Source organism: Euleptes europaea, chromosome 13, assembly GCF_029931775.1.
Source record: "Euleptes europaea isolate rEulEur1 chromosome 13, rEulEur1.hap1, whole genome shotgun sequence".
NCBI classification, from domain to species: domain Eukaryota; kingdom Metazoa; phylum Chordata; class Lepidosauria; order Squamata; family Sphaerodactylidae; genus Euleptes; species Euleptes europaea.
The window spans coordinates 30,744,589-30,770,656 of record NC_079324.1 but is presented as its reverse complement, the minus strand read 5'-3'; the positions used below and the strand labels follow the sequence as shown (position 1 = coordinate 30,770,656).

General features: G+C 44.9%; 1 protein-coding gene across 1 annotated transcript in view; it reads left to right on the top strand.

Moving 5' to 3' along the window:
- The window catches only part of MAMLD1 (mastermind like domain containing 1), a 117,085-nt gene extending 95,948 nt beyond the window's left edge, over nucleotides 1-21,137 (top strand). Inside the window, exons 3-5 of the mRNA XM_056859548.1 lie at nucleotides 14,891-15,043; nucleotides 18,881-18,962; nucleotides 20,063-21,137. Of these exons, the coding sequence (XP_056715526.1) occupies nucleotides 14,891-15,043; nucleotides 18,881-18,962; nucleotides 20,063-21,087 (1,260 nt within the window). The 3' untranslated portion in view covers nucleotides 21,088-21,137. The remainder of the gene's footprint in view (nucleotides 1-14,890; nucleotides 15,044-18,880; nucleotides 18,963-20,062) is intronic.
- Nucleotides 21,138-26,068: the final 4,931 nt, after the last annotated feature.

Here is a 26,068-nt window from a genome sequence, read left to right as displayed (position 1 = left end):
GCCACTGCCAGTCTGAGTAGACAGTACCGACTTTGATGGACCAAGGGTCTGATTCAGTATAAGGCAGCTTCATGTGTTCGAGTGTTTTGGCAGCCCCATGGGAAAAAGGGATATGTTTGTTGGAAAGGAGGGAGAAGAGGAAGGGATGGAAAAGGGGAGTCTTGGGCCAAATAACTGAGCTGCAGCCAGTTTGTCTCACAGGGGATGTATCTGGAAGGCACGATTGTTCATCCACTCATGTCATGATTCATTGCACCCACTGGTGTTGAGAAAGAATGGTCCTGAAGCTACAGAACAAGGCACCACTCCAGGAGATGTCAGATCTATGCCAAACGATGCCACAATCATTTTAAGCAATCTGGAGTGAGTTGCTTAAACTCATTCTGGATCAGTTTTTCTCCTGATATGTCTATATTTGTAAGGTGCTGAGCTGGTGGAGAGTTGTGTTGTATAGTGGTTAGGATCCAGCCCAAGCACATCTTCAGTGTTCAGTGTTTTTTCATACATGTCTTTGCATTCACCCGTGTGCATGCGCAAACTCCCCTAAAGCCAGAAGCAAGCAAGGGTGTATGTGTTTTGGAGTCAAAGTTGATACGTTTATCTGTAGCACGTGTGTATACTTTCTCCCTTTGTCCAGCTGTTCCATCTGTTCAGATTGGTTTTGCAGGGCTTTGTTTTGGGTATACAGCATTACAAGCCCCCCAGCCCCCAGCCACGGCATTCCCTGTCTCCATACTTGGATAACGGGCATAAACTATGTGTGCTTCTCAACCCGCAGGAATAAACCCGTATTGCTGTGCTTCACCAGCCCAATGTTGACCCAATGACGCACCAGGAGAACTGTCTTTAAAGGCCCATTGAGTTTGGCAAATGAACCTGGGTTCTCATGATGTTTTATTAGCACCGTATCCAGCATTGTAAGGTCATATTTTGCATCTGGCAATTTTGGAGCATCATCCACAGGGGTCGCATAATCCTTCTCCCTCCCTTTGGATGGACTCTTGAGGTGCTGTCAGCATATGTTAATGTGGAAGGAAAGGGGGGGGGATCCTAATTCTTGACCCATGACAAATATTGTAGAAGTTATAAGCAGTTCTTCAGGATTTGTGGGCTACAGTTTTCAAAATGCTTCAGTTATCTACAAATAAACACTGTTAATTGCTTTATAGAGTGTGTTATCATGCAATGGTTAAATAATGAGCTTCTCACTAATGTATTTGTGTCAAGCTTCTGGGCTCTTTTTAATTTGAAAGAATTTGAAGTGGTAAATAACGGATATAATATATATAAAATGTCTGTGTGGGGTAGAAGGATATTTACAGTAAGGCATAAAGAACTGTCAGTGGTGGAAAGAAGCTTTTTTTATGTTCTTGTCCCAGATGACATTGCTACAAGGACAAATCGGAGCTTGATGAAATGAAGCTGCAGATGGCTAGTGATCTCAACTCCGTAATAATGAAATGACACAAGGAAAAAAAATGAGCCAGCTACAGTTTGTAAATATAATCTCCATGGAAGGAGAGGGAAGGGGGCTGCCTTCTTCTTTTTTAGCACCCCCTTCTACCTTTTGGTGCTAATACTGCCTGTGTTGACTCTGCAATGGCATTTCATCCTTTAGAGTGCCGTCCCCTTTCTTTGTTGTCTTCAGAGGTGATCTTTGCATGGAGAGAGGTGGTGTGTGTAGAGAGAGATTGGGACAGTGGTCCCCAACATGGAACCCACCAGCGTGCTTCCTGCTTTGCCCCCAAAACCACACTGGAATAGGAGTTGCTTTAAAAACTCCAGGGGCACCACCTTTGTGTCTGCAGGGAACACCCATCTGGAAACGGTTGCCTCCATCATAAGGTGCTCCGCTTGGAACCTACTAACGTTTTGTGGAAACTTTCACTGTTTTGTCTAACCCTCATCATGGATATTTTATTATTGATCCTACCTACTCTGGGGTGACCATTTTATTATGGTGCCCATTCCATGTTCTCAGCTTTCCAAAAAAAACACCCACAGGCTCAACAAGCTCAGGGACCCTAGAGTAGGAGGTGGCATCTGGTGTCTTCCTGGTGGTTCATACTACACTAGAGTAGCATAGTGGCTCAAGGGATTGAATTGTGTACCAGAGAGTTTCAAATCTCATGTCTACCATGAAATCACTAGATGACCTTCAGTGAGCCACTCTTGACTCCCTCCTAAATCTGCAATATGGCGTTAACATTATCCTGTGTTACATAATTGTTGTGAAGATGGATTAGAGATTTTGAGGGTGGAGTTTGGGGAGGGTGTGACGTCACTTCCGAGTGATGCTCTAGGAATTTCCCCTAATTTCTGTGGTACAGACCATAGAGACATGGGGAAATTCCTAGTGTGTCATAATGGAGGCCATTTTCTGGCCATTTCTTCCCTCTCATTCTGCAATTTCTCATGGTCTGGGGATTAGGGCTGAGGAAAGCAGTTTACTTGCCACTGGCAGGCGACTGGCAAGCTTAATGGGAAGCACTTGGGGCCCTTGAAAATCAATAAGTGGTATTTGTTGCTGTCAGACATGATTTTAGGGTATTGACATGGTAGAAGAGAATGGAGAAGGAAATCTGTTGTTGTTTGCACTGAGGATACTGTGGCCATTTCCTGGTTGTGAGCTATTTCAGAGTGTGCACATTCAGATGAGATATTAGGATATTTTCCCTTTTGCACAAAGCATCCATGACCTCTGGGACTCATTGCTTCAGGATGAGGATATTGTGGCAAAATATCTGATCCCATGTGCATCCACTACTTTAAAAAACTCTACCATTGTGAAGCTTTTCTGCATTCAGATAAGGTCCTTTGGCACATAAAAAGATAGCACGTTCTTGCAGCATATGCTTCCCTAAACAAAGGTCTCTTTCTGCAGATGTATTAGATACCATATAGGAACATGATATATGCCGTACATGAACACATGAACTTAGTTAGCCAGATTCACTTAACAGGACTTGCCAGAATCATAGAGGTAGATGGGCCAGGGTCCAGCCATCCATATCTGAATGGAACCGTGAGTTATGGTGATGTCGGATGGGCCCAATCTATGCTATGGCCTGGCACTTTTGCGTGTGTTGAGTTATACAGGTCTGTAGCCTCCTACTGGTCAATACATTGCATGTGTTTTTAAATGACTGAATAGTTGGTGACCCTGTTGCCATGTTTCTGAAGTCAAAACAGCTCACAACAATAGTGTGCAACTATTATTTTGCCTCTTTTTTCCCTACTAAAGGCAACGGCTTCCTATCTCTGATGATGGCTTAATAATCTCTGCGGTAATAGTGAGGTAAAAGTGCTACAGGGTGTGCTAGGGAATCCGTAAATCACTTGATAAGGCCTCTGAACCTTTTTGTTTGAAACCTGTGCCTTTAAATACATTTCTTCATCTTCTCCCTCACCCCCTCCAAAGCCTGCCCATTCCCAAACTCCTTTCTCTACTCCTTCAGTCTGTTCCCGGTAATAAGGTTGCAACAATCTCCCAGACTTTAGACAGAACTACGGCATAAAGAAGGCATTTTCTCTGCCGTTCTTGACTGTGGCACAAGGCTGGGCCTTTCACAACGGCTCAATCAGACTTTCACCCCACCGTGCGCTTCATATATAAACCTGGCATCCAGCCCTCGCTTTTCTTCCAGGTCTGTCTGCTGCATGCGCAATTACTGAACTCCTCTGAACCTCATCCGCCCTTCTGTTAGCATGCGCTTGCCTGGACACAACAAACAGATTACATGAGTCAACCTCTGCTTTATAGGCAGGCCTGAGGTGGGGCAGTTAGTCATTGGGTTTGGGGCAACCTTACAGAGACGGCCAGAAGGACCGCTGACCCAAAATCCTGTGTGAGAGGAACGAAGCTTTTAGGTCTTGCTGGATTTATAGGATGGCTGCTCTTGGCAGCAATAAGAGTGTGGTGTTGTGTGGAGAGTGTTGATGGTAGAATCAAGCTTAAATAGGTTTTTTGGGATGGGTAGAGGATTCAGTTTTTGAGCTTTGGTTAGGAGATGTATAGATGAGCAGAAGAAATGCCCATCTATGCATGAGCTGAATGTCTCAGGCAGTGTTTGGGGTACCAAAGGTGGAATCCAGGAGGCAGGATTATTAGCAGCTCTTTCAAGGCCAGGATTAAATGGACAGAGACAGCACTGAATTTATACACAGAGACCTGCTGCATTTGTAATTCCATTAACCACCAGCAGCCAGCAGTCTTAATCTTCAACAGGATTGGGTGAAACAGTCTGGCATAATCTCTGTTTCCCCTTCTACTAGAATTTCTGGGCCCCAAAGATTTATTTTTTCCAATTGACACGAGTGAATGTGCTCAGGTGATCCTGAGCATGTGTGGTATAGTGGTTAGAGTGCTGGACAAGGATATGGGAGGCCTAAGATTGAATCATGGAAGCTCACTGAGTGATTTTGGTCTACCCTCTCTCACTCTCTCAGCCTATCAGCTTAATGGTTATGAGGACAAAATGGGGAAAGAATGGGGATGTCCCTGCAAGTCCGATACAAGCTAATTTCTCCTCTCCTTAATCTAATAAAGGATCGCTCCAAGGAAGGGAGTCTCCTATGGGAAGGATCAGACCAGAGGGTGAAGCAAGTAGCTAAATTCTGTGCCTCAATATATAAGATCTGTCAAAGTTGGGGTATGGTAGCTTAACTTAAAATAGAGAATGTTTTATTAATTCAAGGTCTGTTTAAATTATATAAACTGTTTATGAATTGTATATCCCATAGTTTTAGTTACTGTATACTCTCCAATTTTAATTCTGTAACTGATATGAATGTTTTAATGGCATTTGCCATCTTAATAAAAGAATCTGAAATGGGGAAAGGGGAGAATGAAGTTGTTGAGCTTCTTTAGGCCCCATTGAGAAGAAAAGCAAGGTCTAAATATCTAAATTACAGCCTTGCTGGATCTAACCAGCTTTCCTCGTAAGCACTGCAGCAACCGGCAGGCCCTGGGTGTTCCACCAGTGAACTGCAGCCTGTTTTCTGCACGTACTGATTTATGGCAACTCGTGGTCTCAAGTTCTGTTGGAGCAAGCTTCAAGTGAAGGAACAGATGGCTCAAGCTATCATTGTAACTAATGGCTTGCCCAGAGGATATTTCTGCTCCCTCCCCCTATGGATAGTGACACTGTGGGTTTCAGCAGGTTGAAGGGCAAGAAATATCCCTAAGGCAAGACTGTGTGGAGTTGGAAGGACTTTTCCCCAAGGTCATATTTGGCCCATGGCCCAAATGTTTTATGTGGCTGTGTTCTTGTTAATTGCCTTGTCTTTTTTAGTGTTTGGTGTAGTTTATTTGTTTGGTCCTTTGGAACGGTCAGCTCTGCAGTCCCGCATTCTGCAGCTATCCTAGGTAGTGGGGGCTAAAAATGTAGGGAAAAAATTTCCTTGAGAGTGGAAAGCTAGATGTGATTTATTTTCTAGCTCCTTCCAACTGTATGAATCTATAGAGAAAAAACATTATCCAACAAGATAATTCTCCGCACAAATCAGAAGGAGACCAGTTCAGCCCTGCGGATGAAGAATTAACCACAGAGAGTGGTACGACCTCTGGCCTTTTGCTGTGCTAGCAAATTACCAGAACATTTATGACAATTCTGCTAGAAATCTGAGACCAGGTTGATACTGGACACACAGAAAAAGAGTGATAACTTTTTACTGACAGTGTAAAATCTAAGAGCTTCTAACAAACTTGATACCTCCTGGGGGGTTATTGGGGTCCAGCCCTCCCATTTTGATTGGTTTGGGGGCAGGGTTCAGTTTCAAGTTGGACACTTTCCCAAATTAGTGCACCATGTGGTTCAGTCTAGGTGGCTGGTAGTTTGTGAATCGTTGTATTAGATAAAGTCAGCGCATAACGTGAGGAGGCTTACATATATTTTTCATATTCTGGGCAGGAGAGGCGTGAGATGGTGAATAAAACAAACTAGCCAACATTATTTGTTTGAGGAATTTTTTGGGTAACCATTGTGATCAATTGTGCTAGACTCAGCTCTATACTCATCCTATTCAGGAGTTGGTTTTTTATTTTTTACATTAACAGAATAGAAACAGACTTGTTCCTTACTATGTAAGCCACAACATGGCCAAGATGCTTCTGTACCATAAAATCTAATCTATCTACCCAGCCTGTTAGGAACTTAGATGACTTTGAAGATACCATTGTACTAGATCTTTCTCTATCTCTCTTTTGAATGGGGCACAATGTAATGGTAGTTTTATGGAGATTAGTGTGTCTCTTTTTTTTTTAAGAGAGTGAAGTGAAACAGCCCTTGATACAGATGCCAACCAGGTGTTGTGCTCCTGTTGCTGTTTCCATCAAAGAAGGCAGGTTGGCTTTGTGTGAGGCGCATCAGACTAGCCCTTGTAAGGACATAAGAAAGAAGAACTTGAAAGAGCTCCCTCGTAACAAAACTGTCTGCCCCGTCAGATCGCTTACAGACTTCAAACAAAGCCTTCTCTTGACTGGCAGCCTCGGAGATAAGCTCAGAAAACCTGAGTCTGACAGTATTTCACATGGTTATATATCAAGTAAATGGGTGGGAGAAGTGGGGGGGCCTGCTGAGTTTACATGGTTTTTATCGATGCTAGTGTTTAAACACACACACACACACACACACACACAAAACACACCAAGAGAAGCTTCAAGTGATTTCAGAACAAAGAAGACTCAATTTTATCTTTAAAAGCATCTCTGAACTGGAGGGGAAGGAAAATAAAGGAAGAAATCTCTAGCAAACAAGGGAAGGGGAACCAAATGGAAGGCTGTTTAAAGACCGCCTGCCCTGAAAAGCAGAGGAAGATGGGGAGATAGGCAGAGGCACCATTGTTGTGCCCTCTAGGATCACCCTTCTACTCGACAGTGAAAAATAAATAACGCAACAATAAAAGGAAAAAAATCTTCAGGTGTCCTGAAAACCATCAGCAGTAGCAACCAAGGGGTAAGTACTTTGGGATATTCCTGAAACAGGTCAAGGGCCTCTCCTTGTTTGACTCTACCCAAGCTAGATATCTACTTTTGAAATGAAGGGTGGCCCTTTACCCATTTATGAATACCTTAGGTACTAATTCCTTGCAGTCTGGGAATTCTTCAGGACAAGATGCATACCTGCCACTTTTATTTCAATTATAAGTCAAGATATTTCTTTGGTCGCATCTGCACTGAGTCACTTGGCGTTCTTAATGCTTATCATTTTTAACGGTTGCATCCCGTCTTTGATTAGCAGTGTCAGTTAGCTGTCTTGCTAGAAATCACTGTTTCCTCTTGTCTATAATTCACAGTGGGTAGCCGTGTTAGTCTGTCTGCAGTAGTAGAAAAGGGCAAGAGTCCAGTAACACCTTAGTCTTTTTTAGTCTTTTGTTAGTCTTTAAGGTGCTACTGGATTCTTGCCCTTTTCCTCTTGTCTAGTGAGAGAAGAATCCCAAGTCCCTGGATGCCAAAGTGTTTAGAAATCTGATGGTGGAAGATGGGAAATAACTATAGACCAGTGCAGAGGTGGTGCCTAAAAATGCTGTTTCTGCTCCCCAAAGACTGACCCTGTTACTCCAGTTGACTGGAGTGATAAGGTCCCTACAACCCACTCTAGACAACAATCTGGCCACTGCATTCTGTACGAACTGCAGCTTCCGGACACTCTTCAAGGGCAGCCCCATGTAGAGTACATAGCAATAATCTTACGTAGATGTTACCAAGGCATGTACCACAGGGACAAGATCTTTTGTGTCCAGGAAGGCTGCAGCTGGCTGCTCTTCAGCCAAAGCTGGTGAAAGGCACCCCTGGCCACCGCTGTGACCTGTCTATCCAACAGGAGGCCTGGGTTCAGGAGCTCCCCCAGCTGCGAATCTGCTGTTTTAGGGGGAAGGCAACCCCATCCAGAACAGGGGATAACCTGTTTCCTGGGTCAGACCTTCCTGTTTTGTCGGGATTAAGTTTCAGCTTGTTAGACCCCATCCATCCCAAAACTGCCTCCGGGGCACCTGTTCAGTTTCCACGGCCTCCCTGGGATCTGCTGGTAGCGCAAGATAGAACTGAGTGTCATCAGCATATTAGTAGCAACTCAGCCCAAATCTCCAGATGACCTCTCCCAGTGGCTTTACATAGTTGCTGAAAAGCACGGGGGGGACATGAAGACCCTGTAGGCCGGAAACCAAGGGGCAGAACAGCAGTCCCCCCAGCACCACACTCTGAAACCTACCCTTGAACCACCACAGAACAGTGCCACCCAGTCCTGAAAGGCAGCCAAGAAGGATGCTATGATCAATGGTATTAAAAGCTGCCAAGAGGTGCAGGAAAATTAACAGGGTCGCAGTCCTCCATCCGTCTCCTGGCTCAGGTCATCCACCAGAGTGACCAAGGCCTTTTCAGTCCCATAGCCAGGCCTGAAACCAGACTGGAATGGATCCAAACAATCCACTTCATTCAGAAATCGAAGAAGGGGAAGAGTTGGTTTTTATATGCCCACTTTCTCTACCACTTAAGGAAGAATCAAACCGGCTTACAATCACCTTCCTTTCCCCTCCCCACAACAGACACCCTGTGAGGTAGGTGAGGCTGAGAGACTGTGACTAGCCCAAGGTCACCCAGCTGGCTTCATGTGTAGGAGTTGGGAAACAAATCCAATTCACCAGATTAGCATCCGCCACTCATGTGGAGGAGTGGGGAATCAAACCCGGTTCTCAAGATCAGACTCTACTGCTCCAAACCACAGCTCTTATACACTATACCACCAGCCACCACTCGTTTACCACTCGTTAATGTTTGCTGTTAGGTTAACAGCTCTTTTAATCTGATATTTTTGAATTGAGTTATGGAAGAAGATAAACTTGTAGTACTATGGAAGGAGTGAGAGGGCTAGGGGAGAAAAACCGACAGCCTTTTTGCATGAGCTGCACCTATACTGTGTTTACCCATCTCTTAGATTTATAAACCTTACAACAGGGTTTTCAAGGCAAGAGATGTTCAGAGATGGTTTGCCATCACCTGCCTTCACGTCATGCACCTGGTATTCCTTGGAGGTCTCCCATCCAAATACTCGCCAGGGTCAAGGCTGAGAGCGTGTGACTGGCCCAAGATCATCCAGCAAGTTTCCATGGCAGAGTGGGTATTTGAAACTGGGTTTCCCAGATCCTAGTCCAACACCTTAACCACTACACCATGCTGCCTCTTTACATAATTGCATAGAGTCCACCCTACAAAGCTGCCATTTCCTCCAGCGAAAACTGATCTCTGTTGTTTGGAGATCAATTATAATTATAAACTCTAGCATGTGTGCCATCTTCCTATAACTTCAGTGTGGGACAGTTCAGACAATCGCTTCAGGTTTGCCTAATCAAATGGCTTTAAGATAATGGAGGCAAATTATATTAAAAGATAGGAAATTGTTATCGGAGCTTCAAGTTCAGGCCTTCTTCCTTGTTTAATTGCTGAGATTCTCTTAGTTCTGATATGCTTAATTGTAACGGGATGCAATATTGGGGGTGGCCCTTCCTGCTAAGAATAATCGCTGGTGTTTGTTGGTTAAACTATACGTTCTTCCATTTTCTTCAGTGTGTAAAAACGTCACTGCTGAGATGCTGAGGGATGTGCCAGTATATTTGCTTAAAGTGTAATTAACTGTTAAATTTTAAAAAAAGATGTCAAAAGAATTGTTAATTGGCTAATAATTTCACAGCCTCACTGTGTGTATTATAGCTCGGCTTGTGCAGCTTGGCCTTTGAGTAAGAAGGCGATCGGGTTTCCTTGGGAGTGATAAAAAGGGGAGAAAATCAGGTTCATTAACCTTTGATGCAGATAGCAATGTCGCTTTGGTCATGTGCAAGAGCTATTCTTAGTGGTTACACTTGCATGCCTTCACACACACACACACAAACACACGCACACACCGTTCCCTTGAAGGGAATACTGCAGTTCCCACTAGTGGTGAAAATATAGAACTTTTTGTTGTTTGTTTATCCTGAATGTACTTTTGTAGAATGAAAATTGCCAATTGACATCTCCTTCTATTGTTTCCCCCCCCCCCCCCCCCGCATTTCTCCCACAAGATTTAGGGGAAAAAACAAAAGAAAACCCTGCTAGGTTTGAGGAGCTAATTAAATTTTCCTATGTCAAACTTCACTTTGAACCCTTGCAGTTTATCCCACATACTTGCAAGCAAATGAATCCAATTGCCTTTATTGCACTGGGGCAAGTACAGGAACACCTTACATAATTAAAGCCATTTTATTACTGCAATTAGCGTAGGGCCACACACTTACTTCCCCCTAATAATATGGTGAGGTAGGGGGAAAATTAGCGTTTTCTTTCCAGTGAAGTTGGACGAGATTGCAGCGGAAAAGGGGCGTGCTATCAGCGAGGAGACACCCTCATGATGGGATTCATTAATGTTGTCGCCCTGAGCAAGAAAATTCCATAGTGATAAAACCTGCTTGCTTCAGTGAGTACACAGCCAGACAGGTTGGGAGGAAATCGGAGGGAGCACTTGGGAGTCTTTTAAGTGAAGGGCAAGCAAATTGACGACTCCTCCTTTTGCAGATCTTCCCCCCTCCCCCAAAAAGGTGACCCAGCATAGAGCTATATGGCCACACTGCACCTTTGACATGAGAAATGGGCAGAAGCTTCAAGAGAACTTTTTCCTTGCTAAAGTAACTCCTTTTTGTTTGTGTCAGTGCTGGTTCCACCATTCTGGGAAGACATCCTCGGCAGGCCTATCAACCTCTAGGAGATAACTTTCTCAGGCTGTTTTTGACTTTCTTTGATGGATAGGGTTGCCAGCCTCCAGGTACTTAGTACAGGAAACAGCTGACACAACCATAGCATAACAAAATTGTATTAACTAACTACAAGCAACAAGTGAAAGATATATACAGTGCCAATGAAATAAAGTATGCACAATATTTATGAAGAAGTCCATATAGATGGTATCCAATATCAATCTGTCAAAAAATTGTATCTTCAAACTGAAGAGTAAAAAGGGATACGATCGTTTCGCAGTCTTCCTCAGTCCCACTTATATCAACAGCAGTGCATACACTTGTTCCAAATTCAACTTATGCATATTTTCACAATTTTCCATAAAGTCCCCATAGGGATACTTAATATAACTGCATATATAACTCTCCAATATTCCCAATTTGGGATATTATATCATTTAATCCTAGCAGTTATTCAGCAATTGTTCAGCCAACTTTTCACAGCATCTACTAGAGTCAACAGGTTCCCAGTTGAGATACAGATAGTAACTCTTACTCTTCAGTTTGAAGATACCATTTTTTGACAGATTGATATTGGATACCATCTATATGGACTTCTTCATAAATATTGTGCATACTTTATTTCATTGGCACTGTATATATCTTTCACTTGTTGTTTGTAGTTAGTTAATACAATTTTGTTATGCTATGGTTGTGTCAGCTGTTTCCTGTACTAATTTCCTAAACTTGGTATAAGTACAGAGATGTTCTTTTTGTTGAGAACCTCCAGGTACTAGCTGGAGATCTCCTGGAGAAAATGGCCGCTTTGGCAATTGGACTGTATGTAATTGAAGTCCCTCCACCAAATCCCACCCTCTTCAGGCTCTGCCACAAAAACCTCCTGCCAGTTGCCAAGAGGGACCTGGCAATCCTAGCTGGAGAGGGGAGCAGAGTTAAGAAATAGGAACTAGAGAAGCAGGGACGGATGGTTTCATAAACACAGCTGGTGCTAATAATACATTGCCACCGGAGAGCATCCACGAACAAAGATGGAAATGAGACACAATGTAAGGTGCAGCTTTACTTCTACAAGTGAAATGCCTTGTGAGCATTTGTGTTCCAGCCATTGTTGCTTTGTGGCACAGATAAATGCTGTGACCGGCAGTAGGACACCATAAAAGTGAGTGATTTCAGTGGCCTTCTTTTGGCTGAAGCCTCTGTAAAGAAAGAAGAAAAATTCCCCCAAGTCATGCGGTGATTTTTCTTCCCCTGATACAGCCCGCCTCCTCTTCCACATCTCTTCCACCCACACCCCACCTCTTCCACCCGGCTTTGCTCTCCGTAAACACCGTGCAAAGTTTCCTTGCTGGCTTCCTGTTTTCTCCATTATGGCACGATCCTAATTGTCAGATGTCAAAAGGTACCTACCCTTTTCTTGGTTGCTTATCTCCTGATAACACTGATGCTTGAACAAAGGATATGAGCTTCCATTTGGCAAACAAAGGAAGTGCAGCCCAGTTTTTGAGTGTGCCGACTGTATAATATACAGGGTCCCCTCTGCCAATAATAACAAAGTGCCATCGATAATGTAAAATTGTACTAGAAGCTGAAATAGGTTATGAGGCAGATGGTGGCAAAGGAACAGACCGTATAATTTCTTCTTTGTTCAACTGTTTCTTTTTTTGTCACTCTGGTTACTTAGCAGATCCCACCCACAGAAACGCTGGTTTTGAGGATCGATCTTTCTCTACTCTTGAACTCTGGGCCTCTGCTCTTCTCTCTAAATGGAGACCTAAAGCAACTTACAATATCATTCTCTCCTCTTTCATTTTATCCTAACAGCAACAACCCTGTGAGGTAGGTTAGGCTGAGAGTGAGTGACTGGCCCAAGGTTACCCAGCAAACTTCCATGGTGGAATGGGGATTTGAACCTGGGTCTCCCGGATCACGGTCCGACACTCTAGCCACCACTACAATTGCTCTTCATGTCAGGATTTTGGAGTACCCTCAGATACAGCAATCTCAGTCCTCTACAAGCCACAACTCTCCCAGACTCTATATTGCCTCTGAATTTTTTGGGTTCCCCTTTGAAAGTGAGAATGGTAGTTCTGTTAGGCCGGTGAGCCTTTGCAAAAGATGATTTGGGGAGGGGCTGTGGCTCAGTGGTAGAGCATCTGCTTGGCATGCAGAAGGTCCCAGGTTCAATCCCTGGCATCTCCAGTTAAAGGGACTAGGCAAGTAGGTGATGTGGAAGACCTCTGCCTGAGACCCTGGAGAGCTGCTGCCGGTCTGAGTAGACAATACTGACTTTGATGGACCAAGGGTCTGATTCAGTATAAGGCATCTTCATGTGTTCATGAAGCCCTGGCAAATGCCTGAGCGTGTCACCCCCAGAAGCCAGCCTTATAGTACTTTCTCAACCAAGTTGTCAGCTAACCTTATCTAACCTTCCCATTTACCAACGGCAAGACTGGCCACCCTTCTGTTCTGCCTCGTTCCAGTTCTAGCTGAGCCCTCCCCTCCCTTACGACTAGGAAGTGCTAAGCCAGAGAGAGGAGGCAGCAGCCCAGACGTCTTTGCCTGGATCACGACCTTACTGAGAAACCTACTTGAAGGACCTTTTCATTATACTTCAGTAGATATTTTTATTGGTTTTAATATCTGGACATTCCTGGAGTAGTCAAGGTTTGGCAGAAAAGCATGTTAACAAATATAATAACTTCAGTGCAACTATGTTGCTTGCTGTAGAAGAAATAGTTAAGGGGGTGGCACAAGCCATTGAGCTTCCCATGATTCTTTCCTACCCGCCCCCCGCCCCCCATAAGATTCAGGGATGCTTCTTCTTCCCTCTGTATGAATAAGTTGGAGGGTAACACTGACAAGCCATGGAAGTTCTGTTGCTAAATGCCTGAGATAATAAATAACCCTTTTCTTGTGAACTGGCTACATTGGCATTCTCCCAAAGAAATTACTATTGTTTGTATACTCCTTACCAGCAGCCTTTTTGCGTATTGAAGTAGAGGGTATGTTAGTTTTATTAAGTGGTTACAAACTACATTTTCATTTTATGTTGGTGTTTGGAAGGAGATAGACACAAGCAGCTATAATTATATGGTACATGTAAAGGATACAATCAATCTTGACCTTTAATGAGGAGGTACAGCGTATTTTAATTCCTGTAAGAATAGAATGAGGAGATGGTATTTTATTCCTGGCTCTTGAAGAATCGAAGAGGAGGGATTTTAGAGCAAATGTTCCGCTGAACATTCCCTCCCCCAAAAGTAATACTATGAAAAGAAGCATTAAGCTGCCCAGAAGGTTTCTAATATTTCCTGTGTGGATTGGACATACATGAATATATTGGGAAGGCTTGTTTCTTTTTTTTCAGTCCTGATGTGTATATGAGTCTTAGCATGATATGGTGGAGTCCTGGGTTCAAATCCCTATATTGCCGTAAAGCATGCTGGGTGACTCTGGGCCACCCTGGGTAGTGCTGATCAGAAATAAAGTGAAAACAAAGCAAGCTTTCTAAACCATGGCATGCTTGTACATTTACAGCCCGATCCTAAGAGCTGCAGTGGCCGGGGACGGTGTGGCTGGGGCACTGCCACGGCGCCTCCAATGAGGTTTTGCGGCCGCTGCAAGGTAAAAAAAAGGGGGGTTATTTCTAAAAACCCCAAAATGTTTTTTTTGGGGGGGGGTTAGAAATAAAATAGTGATGCTGCGCCACCAAAAAGATGGCGTGGCACAGCCTTTGCTTTAGGGGGCGTTCCCGGGCTGAAAGGCATTAGGGAACTGCCTAACGGCAGTTCTGCCCCCTGGAACACCCCAGGAACACCTCCTGGGACCCTGGTGCGAGGACTTGCTCTGGGAGGATGCCAGGCAGAGGCCATGCCAGTGTCCGAGGGCCACTCTGCCACCACAGTCCAAGAAGGCCAGTGTCAGTGCCCCTACACTGGCATCTGTGCCAGTTTGCACGGTGCAAGTGGCACGGACACTGACATAGGGGTCATGCCGCCTCCTAAGCCCATTCAGCCCCCAACCTCAGGAATGGGCTGTCTGAACGAAGCCACTTTTTCAGTGGTGATTCTGGTTGGAAATTTCGTGAACTAGTGCTTCAGAGAGTCAACAATGTTCTTGTTGTGAGGTTTCAATTCATTTTTTCCCTTTTTTTTTTAAATGACAGGACCAAAACCCTGGGATTGTTGCTACACTTCAGGAGCCAACAGCTGTCCCAAATGCAGGTCCAGCACCTACACCAGCTCGGCCGATGGTGAATGGTTATACCATGAGGAACCATATACTAAAGCAGCAGATAATAAGACGGCAGCAGCTGCAGGTTGGTCCTTGGCCTTTCTCCGAGAAACTGTGTGATGGCTAATGGGGCCGTTCAAGTGACCCGGACTTTCAGATGCTCGTCCCATTTGAGCCCACCTTAGGGCAGTATACATAGTTCTCGCCTCCCCATTTGACCTATGTGGCAACTTTATGAGGTCAGGTTAGGCTGAAAGAGTGTGACTAGCCCAAGGCCTCCCAGTAAACATCACAGCTAAGTAGAATTCCCCCACCCCCTTCATTTTATTAAAACAAACCAAATAAAAACAAGGGTCTAAAACACAAATTGCGGAATACATCGACATCAAAATATACAAGCTCAAACTTAACTGCTCATTCTGGACAGAAAAACATTCAACTTTTCAAACTGTTTGGACTTTTGACCATGTAATAGGTTAGCTCACACAGATGAATGCACTCTGTCAGCTTCTCCAACTTCTCCAACTATGCATTGAAATTAAATCAAAAGAGTTTCCGTCTAGACATCAGGAAGAACTTTCTAACAGTTAGAGCGGTTCCTCAGTGGAACAGCCTTGCTCGGGAGGCGGTAAGCTCTCCTTCCCTGGAGGTTTTTAAGCAGAGGTTAGATGGCCATCTGTCAGCAATGCTGATTCTGTGACCTTAGGCAGATGATGAGAGGGAGGGCATGGAGTAGGGGTCACTGTGTGTGTGTGTGGGGGGGTGGTAGTTGTGAATTTCCTGCACTGAGCAGGGGGTTGGACTAGATGACCCTGGTGGTCCCTTCCAACTCTGTGATTCTGTGATTCTCCCCCTTCTTCGCATAGCTGAGTGGTTCTTTAAACATGGGTCACTGCAATCTCAGTTAAGCACTCTAACCACAGCATCACTCTATTGAATCTCTTTATTTACCCATATACCCCGCTTTTCTCCCTTAAGGGACCCAAAGCAGCTTACAGTAACAAAAAGAGAAAACGCTACATAAATGTAACAGCAACGCTGTTCTGGGCTGGTTGGGATTCGATACATGGTTCCCCTAAAAGCAAGCCGCGAGCCCTTTGCCTCCTGTCATTCAGCTCATGCCTCTGGCCATGCCCAGGCTTTATACCTGCAGGGAGAGGAAGACAAACTTGGCCCAGGTGGAATTTGGCTGCTGCTAGCTTGCTGCCAGGAGGGAAGGCAGCATGGTACAGCCTGATCTCATCAGATCTCAGAAGCTAAGCAGGGTCAGCCCTGGTTAGTGTTTGGATGGGAGACCACCAAGGAATACCAGGGTTTCTGTGCAGAGGAAGGCACTGGCAAACCACCTCTGTTAGTCTCTTGCCATGAAAACCCCAAAAGGGGTCGCCATAAGTCGGCTGCGACTTGAAGGCACTTTACACACACACACACACACACACACACACACACACACACAGCTTGCTGCCAGAAATATCTTCCTCTCTTTCTCATTCACGCATACACCACTGCCACCTGCCAGACCACGTGGAGCAATGGATCTTGAATTGTAACACGATATTCCCGAGCTCATTCCAGCTGTTGTCTGGTAGTATTTGATTAGCCTTGAGGTGGAATTCATCCTTCCTTCCACTTCCTCTACAGCCCTTTCTTTTCTGCCCCTTCCCCTTGGGCAATCCTGATTTTGTAAAGTCTTCTCACCTCAAGTAGGCAACTATACTGGGATAGAGCAGAAAATGCCATCAGTGGTTTAAGGGGCCCAGATAATATATGGGAAGCCGGCGTGGTGTAGTGGTTAAGAGCAGTAGTTCGGAGCGGTGGACTCTGACCTGGGGAACCGGGTTTGATTCCCCACTCCTCCTCATGAGCAGCTGAGGCTAATCTGGTGAACTGGATTTGTTTCCTCACTCCTACACATGAAGCCAGCTGGGTGACCTTGGGCTAGTCACAGCTCTCTCGGCCCCACCTACCTCACAGGCTGTCTATTATGGGGAGGGGAAGGGAAGGTGATTGTAAGCCAGTTTGATTCTTCCTTAAGTGGTAGAGAAATTCGACATATAAAAACCAGCACTACTTCTTCTAATGGGAACAGCTATTGGGTTTATATAATGTGCTTATGCTTCAGAAATTGGTGGCTTATGCTGATTGATTTCATTTCTTGATAAATTTATGCCTCAACAGTTTGGTCAGTTAGGTCCTCAAGGCTGCTCTCAAAAAACATAAAAGCTGACAATGAAAGCTCACCGCCAATAAATAACTGAACATACGTAGTCAGCAGAAGTGCCGCAGTATCTATCCAGCTATAAATAAACTTACCTGAGCTCACAAGCCCACCAGAACATAATGCCCTTTACCTTCTCCTAACAGGGTTGCCAACCTCCAGGTACTAGCTGGAGATCTCCTGCTATTACAACTGATCTCCACCCAATAGAGGTCAGTTCATCTGGAGAAAATGGCCGCTTTGGCAATTGGACTCTGTGGCATCGAAGTCCCTCCCCAAACCCCACCCTCCTCAGGCTCCGCCCCCAAAACCTCCCGCTGGTGGCGAAGAGGGACCTGGCAATCCTATCTCCTAATAACCATCACTGAAGAAGCCATTGAGACCTGCCTTAATGCAGTACTCAATAACTTCAGTGAGACCAGTGAAGAGGCGCTGTCTCCAGTGCTAGGAGGCAAAATCAGAGGGAGGCCTTGGGCTATGAGTCCTGTTTATTGGTGTTCCACAGTAACTAGTTGGCAACCATGTAAAATAGGGAGCTGGACTAGATGGCCCACAGGTCCGATTCAGCAGGGCAACTTATATTCTTATGAGCATATTCTTAGAAAGCTAAATACTTAATTTATTTTATGTTCAACCCATGTGCTAACTTGGTTCGGCCCAGCCACTCCTCCTTTCTATGCCATCATGGTATTGGGCATGTATTGGTGTACATAACCCGGGCATTTTCAGTTGGTGCTTCCATCCTGTGAAATGGGCTTCCGGAATTAATCCAGAAGGCCTCGTCCCTCCCAGCTGTTCAGGTCTTCTGTTGAGGGTATGGATATAACCTGTTTATGAAAACTGTGAAAACGATATATAATTTGTTGCACATTTTTGCCTGGTTGTGCATAAATACGACAGGTTGCTCCACAAATATGATTGTAATTGTTCTGTTGGAAGCTGCCCTGAGCTTTGTGGAAACATGGGGTATAAAAGTCTTAATAATGTACTCCTGTTCTAATACTCCAACTTCTCTGAGGCCTAATAAAGCCAGTCCTGTAGGCCAATGTATAGTTTTGGTGATTGTTTTATATCATGAGTATTTTATTCCAGGGATTGTTGTCCAGTTTGTTACAATGAATTAAGTACACTAGAGGGGACCCTTAGCCAGGATATCATAGCAATAACAGTTAATGCCACAATGGAAATCTCATCGTTTTCCCCTTGCCCAAATATATCAACCAGGGGTGATGAGGAAGATAGCATTTTTCCATTATTTGGATGTAGGCTAAGGGTTATGGTAACTATAGGGTTGCCAAGACTGGCTCGCAAAATTCCTAGAGATTTGGGGGTGGTATATGGGGGGAGGGGTTGAGTTTGGGGGAGTGGATCTCAGTGAGGATGTGATGTCACTCAGGTACTTCGGTTTCTTCTAGAGTTTATGGTGAACCATATAATCTGCCCTTTGAAGTTACCATTTCCTCCAGGGGAACTGATCTCTGTAGTCTGGAGATCAGTTGTAATTTCGGGGGGAACTCTAGGCTCCACCTTGAGTTTGGTAACTGTAATTAGCTAGAAGGGAGAATGTGTGCCTTTCTTACACCCACTCTTCATCATGTACCCAATGTACTCTACAGTGCCCAGTAAGTGCACTTGAGCAGATAATTTACATTGGCGGTGAGAGATTCCATTGATGTGACCCCCCCTCCTTTTTTTCTTTCCTAGGAAAAACAAAGACACGGCATGATGGGAGTGCCGTCTGAGCAGAGGAGTGCTTTTGTGGGCCAACAGATGAATCAGTTTCCTGGTAAGAAGTGGGAGGGCTCAGTCTCAAAGTTTTTGTCCTGTCTAATTCCAAGGAAACAGAGAAATAGAGATACTGTCTGTTCTGCTTAAGGTTACAAATCCAGCATTCCCTCCATTCCTAAGTTGCTTAAGCTAGACTGCTCCTTAAGAAAAGCTCCTCTAGAATGAAGACATGACACGCCCAAGACTATATTGAAATTTGTCATGTTCTTGCCTAGTCTTTCCTGGATTTTTTTTTAATATGGGGAACCGTTTGACCATTGATTTTCCCACCTGAAATGGTACACTTTTGGGGAGCAGCTGTGGCTCAGTGGAAGAGCATCTGCTTTGCATGCACAAGGCCCCAGATTCAGTCCCCAGCATCTCCATTTTAAAAAGGGTTAGGTCGTAAGTGATGTGAAAGCCCTCTGCTTAAGACCCTGGAAAGCCGCTGCCTGTCAGAGTAGACAATACTGACTTTGATAGGTGAAGAGACTGACTCAGTATACCACAGCTCCATGGGTACTCCAGCAAGAGTTGATTCTGCTGATCATTTAACTTGGCTGGAAAGCATTTCTACATGTTTATTGTCTGGAGCATATTGGCATTGCTTTGCCTTCAGCAAAGAGGTAAAGCAGCTTGAGCCAACTTTTCCTTTTTTTTGGCTGAAAGCAGCTCCAATGTATATTTATTAATATAATGTATTGTGCTCAGAAAAAAATGTAAATGTGTGGGGATATCATCCTCAATAGCAGCCAGCATGGTGTAGTGGTTAAGAGCGGTGGTTTGGAGCAGTGGAGTCTGATCTGGAGAACCGGGTTTGATTCCCCACTCCTCCACATGAGTGGCGGACGCTGATCTGGGGAACTGGATTTGTTTCCCCACTCCTCCACACGAAGCCAGCTGGGTGACTTTGGGCAAGTTACAGCTCTGTTAGAGCTCTCTCAGCCCCACCTACCTCACAGTTTGTCTGTTGTGGGGAGGGGAAGGGAAGGTGATTGTAAGCCGGTTTGAGTCTGCCTTAAGTGGTAGAGAAAGTCGGCATATAAAAACAAACTCTTCTTCAAGTCACTCAGGAATCTGTATGCTTGCTAATGCCATGCCTTCCTCATTTCTACACAGCTGTCTCCCAGCCCATGTCAACTGACTGCAGCCAGTCCATGCAGACTCCTCCTCCAAACCACCGCCTAATGCCATCTGCTCAGGGGATCTTGCAGAACGCCTTGGGCTCCGGGATCACTCCGGCTGCTATGAACCAGAACAGCGGGGCGATGGTGATGATGCCTCATAACCCCAACAAACAGCCAGGAATGTTTCCAGCCGGTTCTGATTTCAGTCTCCGGCCAAGCCAGAACTCTGTGGGCATGAACTCTGGATGCCAAACGGTTCACAGCCATCCTGCGGCTCGGCCGGGCCTGGCATTGTCTGGCTTTAGCGCCGGCTCCTTAGTGAACCCTCCTCCTGCCCAGCAGCACTTGCGACAGCCCTCTATGCCAAGACTTTCTAACGTCTATATCAACTCATCTGCACAGATGTGGACGCCGACAGGGGTACCAAGGATGCCAAATCAAAGCCAAATGGATGCCAGCATGCAGCAGTTCGCCAGTAGCCCCCTCTTCTCGAAACACAACACGAGGCCAAACATCCCAGGGCAACCGTTTTCCCATCAGGCCGTGGTGCCGCCCAATCAGATTGCTCCCGGAGTCCAGGCCAGGCAGATGCAGAAAGTCAGCCTTGGACAGTCTGGCCCAAACATGGCCATCCTGAACAATCAGAACTTGAGACACAACTTAACCAGAGGACCTTTGCCAACTGCAATGAATGTTATGAAGCCGATGCCGCAAGGCGTGTCTGGTTTTACCCAGCTGAGTCCCGCTCAAGCGGTCGGCCCCCCGACCTATCCCGGTTCCGCCGGTCAGCCGACGGGAACGTTCAGCCGAATGAGCGCGGCCTCTGAGCTGCCGCCCCAGTATGACTTTGTGGCCCAGCCGAACAGTTCCATTCTGCCTGGGAATTGCAGCGAGGCAGACTTCATCGACTCTCTGATGAAGAGTGGCGGTGGCGGCACTGATGAAGACTGGCTAAATAACTTGACAATGATAGACGACATTTTGGGACAGCACGTTCAAAGCTCTGGCCATGTGTAACTTTTTAAGGAAACGGAGGGAAATGTAAATAGTTTGTGCTGGAACTTTCGACGAAAAATAACATTAAAAGAAATCTCTCTTCCCCCCCCCCCGCCCCCATCGTTCACGGATGGAAGAATAAACTTGGCCAACTAAATTCTTCACCTTCCTCCCAGGTTTTTCAAAACAACTGTACATATATTTGAATATTTTGTAAATTATGTTTTCCTAAACATTATATGTGGAAGTATTTATACTTCTTTGCTGGATTCTTTGTAAATATCCTATAGACTACTCTTCTTTGTTATATTATAGGAAATGAATTACCCTTTGTTCTAAATATGCAAATATTATTGTTAGTTTCAGTAATACTGTGTATTACAGCATCAAATATTTTATGTTTTTGACATAACTCATGAACTAGGGGTGTCGTGGCAAACTGAATAACACAGGAAGCGAGCATTGTAAGATTCCGTATTTCCCCGTTCCCTTAGCACAGATTAGTGTGACTGGTCAACTGAATGACAGATCCATTTTGATCTTGCAAACGAGAATTGATCCCTTCCAGGCCCAGAAATTTACCCACACAAATTAGTTAATCAACCGTTTCATTGTGGCAAGCTGCTATCTATGTCAGATGGAAGACTCATGCTGCCTTTGGCCTATGGCTGGGTCACACATGCGCCTTTGGGACAACAGAAGCCCTGACGTGCACATGTGAATGAGCCAGTGCATACCAAATACAACTAACAGAACTTGAGAATGGCAGGATTGTTGTTCAAGAAGGGTCCATGCTCACACATCTACAAGTTAAGTGATATATATGTGTCTGTGGGAAACGCTCCCCTTGAGTCATAAGGCTGTTGAGCTGGGAGGGCAAAACAATGAAGTTAAGTTGTGCAAAATCCTTAACATCCAAAGAGCACGAAAGTCTGCTTAGACAGCTCTTATCATTCAGTGGATAACCCTTCCTGGGTTGCCTTCCTCGACAATGTATATTTGTAGTGTACAGGTGATTTGTTCTTGGTTTTAAACGATTTTCGTATTTTCTTCTGTTTTTAATATGAGGCTCTTTTTTTTTCTCCTCCCAGAGGAAAAAAGTCTATAAATGCAAATAGCTTAACTTTGGATGTTTTTTCTGTCATATGTATATTTAAGAGTCTGTTTATAAAAGAAATCCGTTGTACTGTAAACTTCGAAAACGTTCATACTTTGTGTAATCATATTTTAATAGCCACGTCATCCTCCATTTGTAAAATAATGTCCACTTCAAGCACACCAAAATGTTTTCTCCTTCATACCATAATAAACTGCCAGGGAAAAATTGCACTCTTTGCATGTATTCATTTGTTTTGGTAGATGCAGCATTTTTAAAAAAATAGAATACCTGCAAAATTGACTTGAATGAAGTGTAAGGAACTTTACAGGCATCTGCTATTTTTAGATGAGAGCTGGATAATAAGATCTTGCAACTCTTTGGGGAAAATTGAATCCTTATTTCTAGAAAAGTGCAAGAGCGCAATCCCATCATAACATTTTTTGCTTGCGCATTTATTTTGGGAAGGTATTCAGTGAGCACAAGCACTCAAGGGACTTCCATCAGAATATCGGCAGAACTGTCTCTCCCCCACCCCTGAGGAGCAGGAACTTTGGACCATGAGGTTTCCCCCCTTTGGACCATGAGGTTTCCCCCTCGGTACTAAATTTCGAGTTTTTCAACGAACCTCTGTAAATTGTCCTTAAGGTCAGCTTGATCCATGGACATTAATATTTCTAATTACATTCACATTATAAAAAGCATCGCTGGCCGATTTCCTTCCAGATTCTAATAAAAGCACAGGAGCAGGTCATACCAGTCTCCCTGCCCCCGGTCAGTTGGTAACTCTACTGTTTGCTTTTGAATTAAGGCAAATGGGGCTAGATTCATACATTTGCATGCACTTAACAGTATTTATTTATTTAGATATTTATGCCCCGCTTTCTTCCCCGAATGGGGAACCTGAAGCATTTTACAGCATTGGTGAGAGAGTGACTGGCCTGTGGTACTATAAGGGTGTTTCCCCCTTCCCTATTCCTCAGAAGCAACAGCCCCAGTCTGTTTTAAATGTCTCTGTGCCCCTTCAGAAACCCTCACTTGGGAAGTGAGCACTTGACAAATCACTGCAGTCTTTCCTTCACTTAAAGTGCCAATTTTCTGGCACTGGGCAGGAATGAGGAGGCAACTGAAGGATTTCATAGAATCACAGAGTTGGAAGGGACCACCAGGGTCATCTAGTCCAACCCCCTGCACAATGCAGGAAATTCCAAACTACCCCCTACACCACCAGTGACCCATACTCCATGTCCAGAAGATGGCCAAGGTGCCCTCCCAGCTAATGTGCTGATAAGGTGAAGGTGGACGCCTATATGGGAGTTCTGTGGCAGGATAGGGATTTTACACGAGAGAAAATAGTGTTTTGTCCCAGTTCTTCAGTTGCCTTCAGCTTCTCTTCTCCCTCTGTGCTTCCCTTCACCCTTTTCATGCAGGGGTGTATGCGGGCGTACCCCGTGATCTACAGCAACACCATACTCCCTGCAAGGCATTCCAGCAGTAGTCTTGTCAGTTGCAGTGATCCTGTGATTACTTCCCAGGGCAAACATCACACCATTAGCACCTATTGGGGATTAGCCCCATAATCTGAGAGACGCAAATGCCTGTGGTTTGCATGCATTCATAGCTACACAGCAAAGTCCCATTATGCTGGAGCAGCAACCATGCCACCATGGTAACAGATGAACAAGCTCTGACCCTGCACCCAGAAATCATTTTATTATTTTAGATATACTCTGCTTTTCTCCCCATTGGCGACCCAGCGCAGCTTTTAACATCGTTCTCCAGCATGGTGTGGTGGTTAAGAGCAGTGGTTTGGAGTGGTGGACTCTAATCTGGAGAACCAGGTTTGATTCCCTAGTCCTCCACATGAGCAGCAGATGCTAATCTGGTGAACCGGATTGGTTTCACCATTCCTCCACATGAAGCCTGCTGGGTGAACTTGGGGTAGTCACAGCTCTCTTAGAGTTCTCTCAGCCCTGCCTACCTCCCAGGGTGTCTGTTGTGGGGAGGGGAAGGTGACTGTAAGTCAGTTTGATTCTTCCTTAAGTGGTAAAGAAAGTTGGCATATAAAAACCAACTTTTCTTCTCTTTCTACTCTTTCACAACAGCCCTATGAAGTAGGCTAGGCTGAGAGGGTGATCAGCCCAAATCAACCAGTGAGCTTCCAGGGCAGAGTAGGTCTCCCTAATCGGACTTTCCAACCACTACACAGAATCATAGAATCATGGAATTGGAAGGGACCACTGGGTCATCTAGTTCAACCCCCTGCACAATGCAGGAAATTCACAACAACCTCCCCCCCACAACCCCAGTGACAAAATCACACAAGGTTGGAAGAGACCACAAGGGCCATCCAGTCCAACCCCCTGCCATGCAGGATCCCACAATCAAAGCACTCCTGACAGATGGCCATCCAACCTCTGCTTAAAGACCTCCAAAGACGGGGACTCCACCCCCACCCCCTGAGGCAGCGCATTCCACCGTTGAATCGCCCTCACTGTCAGAAAGTTCTTCCAAATGTTTAGGGGGAATCGTTTTTCTCTTAGTTTAAATCCATTACTCCATGTCCTAGTCTCTGAAGCAACAGAGAACAAGCTAGTTCCCTCAGTAACATGGCATCCCTTCAAATATTTAAACATGGCTATCATGTCACCCCTTAACCTTCTCTTCTCTAGACTAAACAAACCCAGCTCCCTAAGTCCCTCCTCATAGGGCATGGATTCCAGACCTTTGACCATTCTGGTCGCTCTCCTCTGGACACGCACCAACTTGTCAACATCCTTCTTAAATTGTGGAGCCCAAAACTGGACACAGTATTGCAAGTGAGGGCTGACCAATGCGGAATACAGTGGTAGTATTACTTCCCTTGATCTAGACACAATACTCCTATTGATGCTCTGGGTGTCAATGGTAGCTGGCGGTAAGGAAGTCCTGGGAAGATTACCATAAGTATTCTGATCTCTTGAACCCCAAAGAGAGGTCACTTTGGGATAATAAACTGCATTAAAATATAAATGAAAAGAAATCATGTAATTTTTTTCCCTAGCAAGAATTATCCCCTAAAGAGCTCCAGGGAAGAAAAGATGGATGTAAGTACAGTAAAAATGGATAATTCTCAGAGGCGACTGCCCAGAGCTTTGCTAATTGACTGGAGAATCCTATTTTGTGAGCCTGGGGGGGATACACCAGGCTTCTGAAAAGACCCATTGGTCTCGGGGATTAATGCAGTTGGAAAGGCTATCCAATAGAACAAGCGTTCTGTGTTTTATCCCACTGCATGATGTGTTTGCTAGAAGAATTTTTCCCGCAAGTATTTTGTTTGTTATCATTTGTAATTGCTTTTGTTTCTTCTAACAGAAAAAGAATAGTAAAGCATAAATACGCTAAGAGTGTGTTTGATCACTGGAGTACTTTCAGGTGCCGGTGAGACCACAAAGCAAACGGAGGAAACTGCTGCAAATGTTTACCAGAGCAAACAGTGATAGCTGTGTGTTAAAATGCAGCTCCTTCTACACTCCACTGCAGCTGTACTAAATGCACAGGATAAAAGGAGGGAGTTGTTAGACAGTGGGGTAGGGGTTAAGTTTGCTTACGTCCTGAGCCACTGAGGTGTTTGAGTGCTTTATTTTATTTTACTGCATTTATTTTACTGCATACTCTTCCCTTTTCTCCAATGGGGACTCAAAGCATTCTCTCTTCCATTTATTCTCACAATAGCCCTGTGAAGAACGTTAGGCTGACGAGGTGTGACTAGCCCAAAGTCACTCAGCAAGTTTCCATGGCACAGTGGGGATTCGAGCCTGGGTCTTCCAGATTCTAGTCTGACACTAAGCACTACACTATAGCAGTGTAACAAGCATTTCAGTGGCACCCATGCTACTCATCTGTATCCTTATGTTTAGGGTTGCC